We start from the raw sequence: 2,500 nt of genomic DNA, 5'->3' as shown, positions 1-2,500 counted from the left end.
AAGTGAAATTATTCCCTAATTTCACGAGTATACCATTTGATTACCCATACTTATTATCTGTACTAGTGCCCTCGCAGCATGTATGGCCACGAGCCTCATTTACTTCATTGGTAGAGCATCCATTGTAGTGACCAGTTGGGAGATTGCCTCTATCGTAACTGGAAAGAAAATCACCTTTTCATTCATTCGCAGGCCTTAAGACTTCCCATCTCACCAAATGACACCATCATAAAAGAGGTTGTTGTTATTCATCGTGGTGTATATCTTTGTATTGAAGTATTACTTGTTTGCCTCACAACGAATAATACTTCAATAGTGATATCACCATGTACGTAGTTTCTCAAATATTTCATTTGCACGTTTCAGCCCAGTCCAGAATCTGTTCCTTATAAGGTAGCTCTTTACAATTACAAGGTTCTGGTCAGCTCAACTGAAAGCAAGGACTCGTTGGAAAAACAGGTGAATGTTACTTATGCAGTAACGAAAGGAAAGACTTCAAAGTTCCCGGCTGTTTCAAGGAGATCTGTGCAGTGCGCTGCTAATTGAGCCATCAAGCCAACTTGTAGCTGGTCAATAGAGCACTTTCTATATATTAAAATTCAGCTTGATAGTGAGGCTTAGAGGACACAAACAAAAAAAATGAATAAACACGTTCATTCAGTTTCCTTTGTTTGTGTCCTCTAGGCCTCGGGCTTGATAGCTCAGTTGATAGAACAACAGCCTCGTTTCCAGGGTCACTCTTCTCTGCCTCCCTTGTTTCTCAACAGGGAGCTTTAGCAACGACAACGGCGACGGCAACAAGAACGTTACAAATTTGCATATTCAGTAGGAAAAAGCAGTAGCTTTGCACGCCCTGCACGTGCGTTTTTCCTTTTTGTCAATTTCTTTGCCGTCGTCAGCAAAACTACAACGTGAAATAACCAAGTTTGAGGTGTTATGGAGAACGTCAGCAATAAATTTTCATTTTTCTCCCCTAAATTAACCGCCGCTCGTAACGGTTTCATATCTGAAGGACTGCCACACCTTTGTCATATTAAAAAGTTCGGAATAGTCGCGAAGTGATCGTAATACCGGGAATTTATGTTTTACATGACGTTCTCGTTGCCGTTGCCGTCGTCATTGCTAAAGCTCCCTAATGACTAGGAAGGCAGAGAAGAGAGAGCCTGGAAACGAGGTTGATAGAGCAAGTGTAGCAAATTTCCACGGTCATAGGTTCGGACCCCGGGAAAGACTGAATTTTCTCAGGTTCGCTGGCAACTACTTAAGTTGCTAGTCAAGCTGCAATGCTGCAACAATGGATGTTTAGGATGTAATGCGCCCGTGGGGAGTATGGAAAGTAGTTGCTTGGTTATCCTTAATGTTTAATCTATTGGAAACTGTACTCATTTTAATTATTTAATTATGTTAGCGAGTTTCAATCGAGTGTCGTAAAACCAAAACCAAAGTTAATACTTTGGCCAATCAAAAAGTACGGAGACAATCCAGCAAACCAATCAAAACTCGAAGTAATTACACGTAGCCGACACAAAGCGCGGGAAAATGTGCACGCGCGAACCACGATTGCTTTTGGTTTCACTTCTGATTGGTTGAAAAAATGGCGAGAGAACTTTGAACCAATCACTGAGTGAAGTAATGCAAAACCAAAGCAATTCGCTAATTACTTTCGACACTCAATTGAAAACCACTCTACTCGGGCCACAGGGGCCCGTTTCTCGAAAGTCCCGAAACTGTACGGGCCATTTTCGGGTGTCACAATTCCCTTTGTATCTCAAGAACGGAGAGGATTTAAGTTGTCAAACTTTACGGACATGTTTCTTTTAGTTAGCTTGAAAACATGTTAAAAGATCGGCCTTCCAAAATAAGCGGTTGGCAGTTTCACAAGTGGCTTTTCGGACCCGAAAAGTTTTCGGGACTTTCGAGAAACGGGCCCCAGATTAGCTTGTTAGTTGTTCTGAATAACTTTTACTCGTTACTCTTCCCGCTATATATTTGTAGATTTTTTTCTTCACTTCATTAAACAAGTTAATAAAGTTGTCGTTGTTTGAATGAAGTTGAAGCCCTGTTAACAGTAAGGAGCTTAAGCAACGACAACGGCGACGGCAGCGAGAACGTCATCTCAAAATATAAATTCGCGTTATTGTAATCGCTTCGTTACTATTTCAACTTTTTTAATATGACGGGAGTGTGGTAGTTCCTCAAAAATACCGCTGGTAGGAACGGCGCTCAATTTAGGGCAGAAAATGAAAATTTATCCTCAAGTAATGACGTACGTTGTCCATAAAACCTCAAATTTGGCTATTCCCCGTTGTAGTTTTGCTGAGGACGGCAAAGAAATGGACAAAAGTGAAAAACACACGTGCAGGGCGTGCAAAGCTATTGATATGCAAATTTGTGACGTTCTCGCTGCCGTCGCCGTTGTCGTTGCTTAAGCTCCCTATTTTTTAGTATGTGCGTGCGCACTAATCGATCTTTGAATGACGTATCGATGTCCGTATCCATA

General features: G+C 41.5%; 1 protein-coding gene across 1 annotated transcript in view; it reads left to right on the top strand.

The window, feature by feature from the left end:
* LOC137984811 (protein phosphatase 1 regulatory subunit 21-like) overlaps positions 1–2,500 on the top strand; it is a 31,053-nt gene that overhangs the window by 21,854 nt on the left and 6,699 nt on the right. Inside the window, exon 21 of the mRNA XM_068832097.1 lies at positions 367–459. Within this exon, the coding sequence (XP_068688198.1) occupies positions 367–459 (93 nt within the window). The remainder of the gene's footprint in view (positions 1–366; positions 460–2,500) is intronic.

This window comes from Montipora foliosa, chromosome 14 (assembly GCF_036669935.1).
Source record: "Montipora foliosa isolate CH-2021 chromosome 14, ASM3666993v2, whole genome shotgun sequence".
Taxonomy (NCBI): Eukaryota; Metazoa; Cnidaria; class Anthozoa; order Scleractinia; family Acroporidae; genus Montipora; species Montipora foliosa.
The sequence above is the reverse complement of the archived record's forward strand: the minus strand, read 5'-3'. Positions and strand labels throughout refer to the sequence as shown.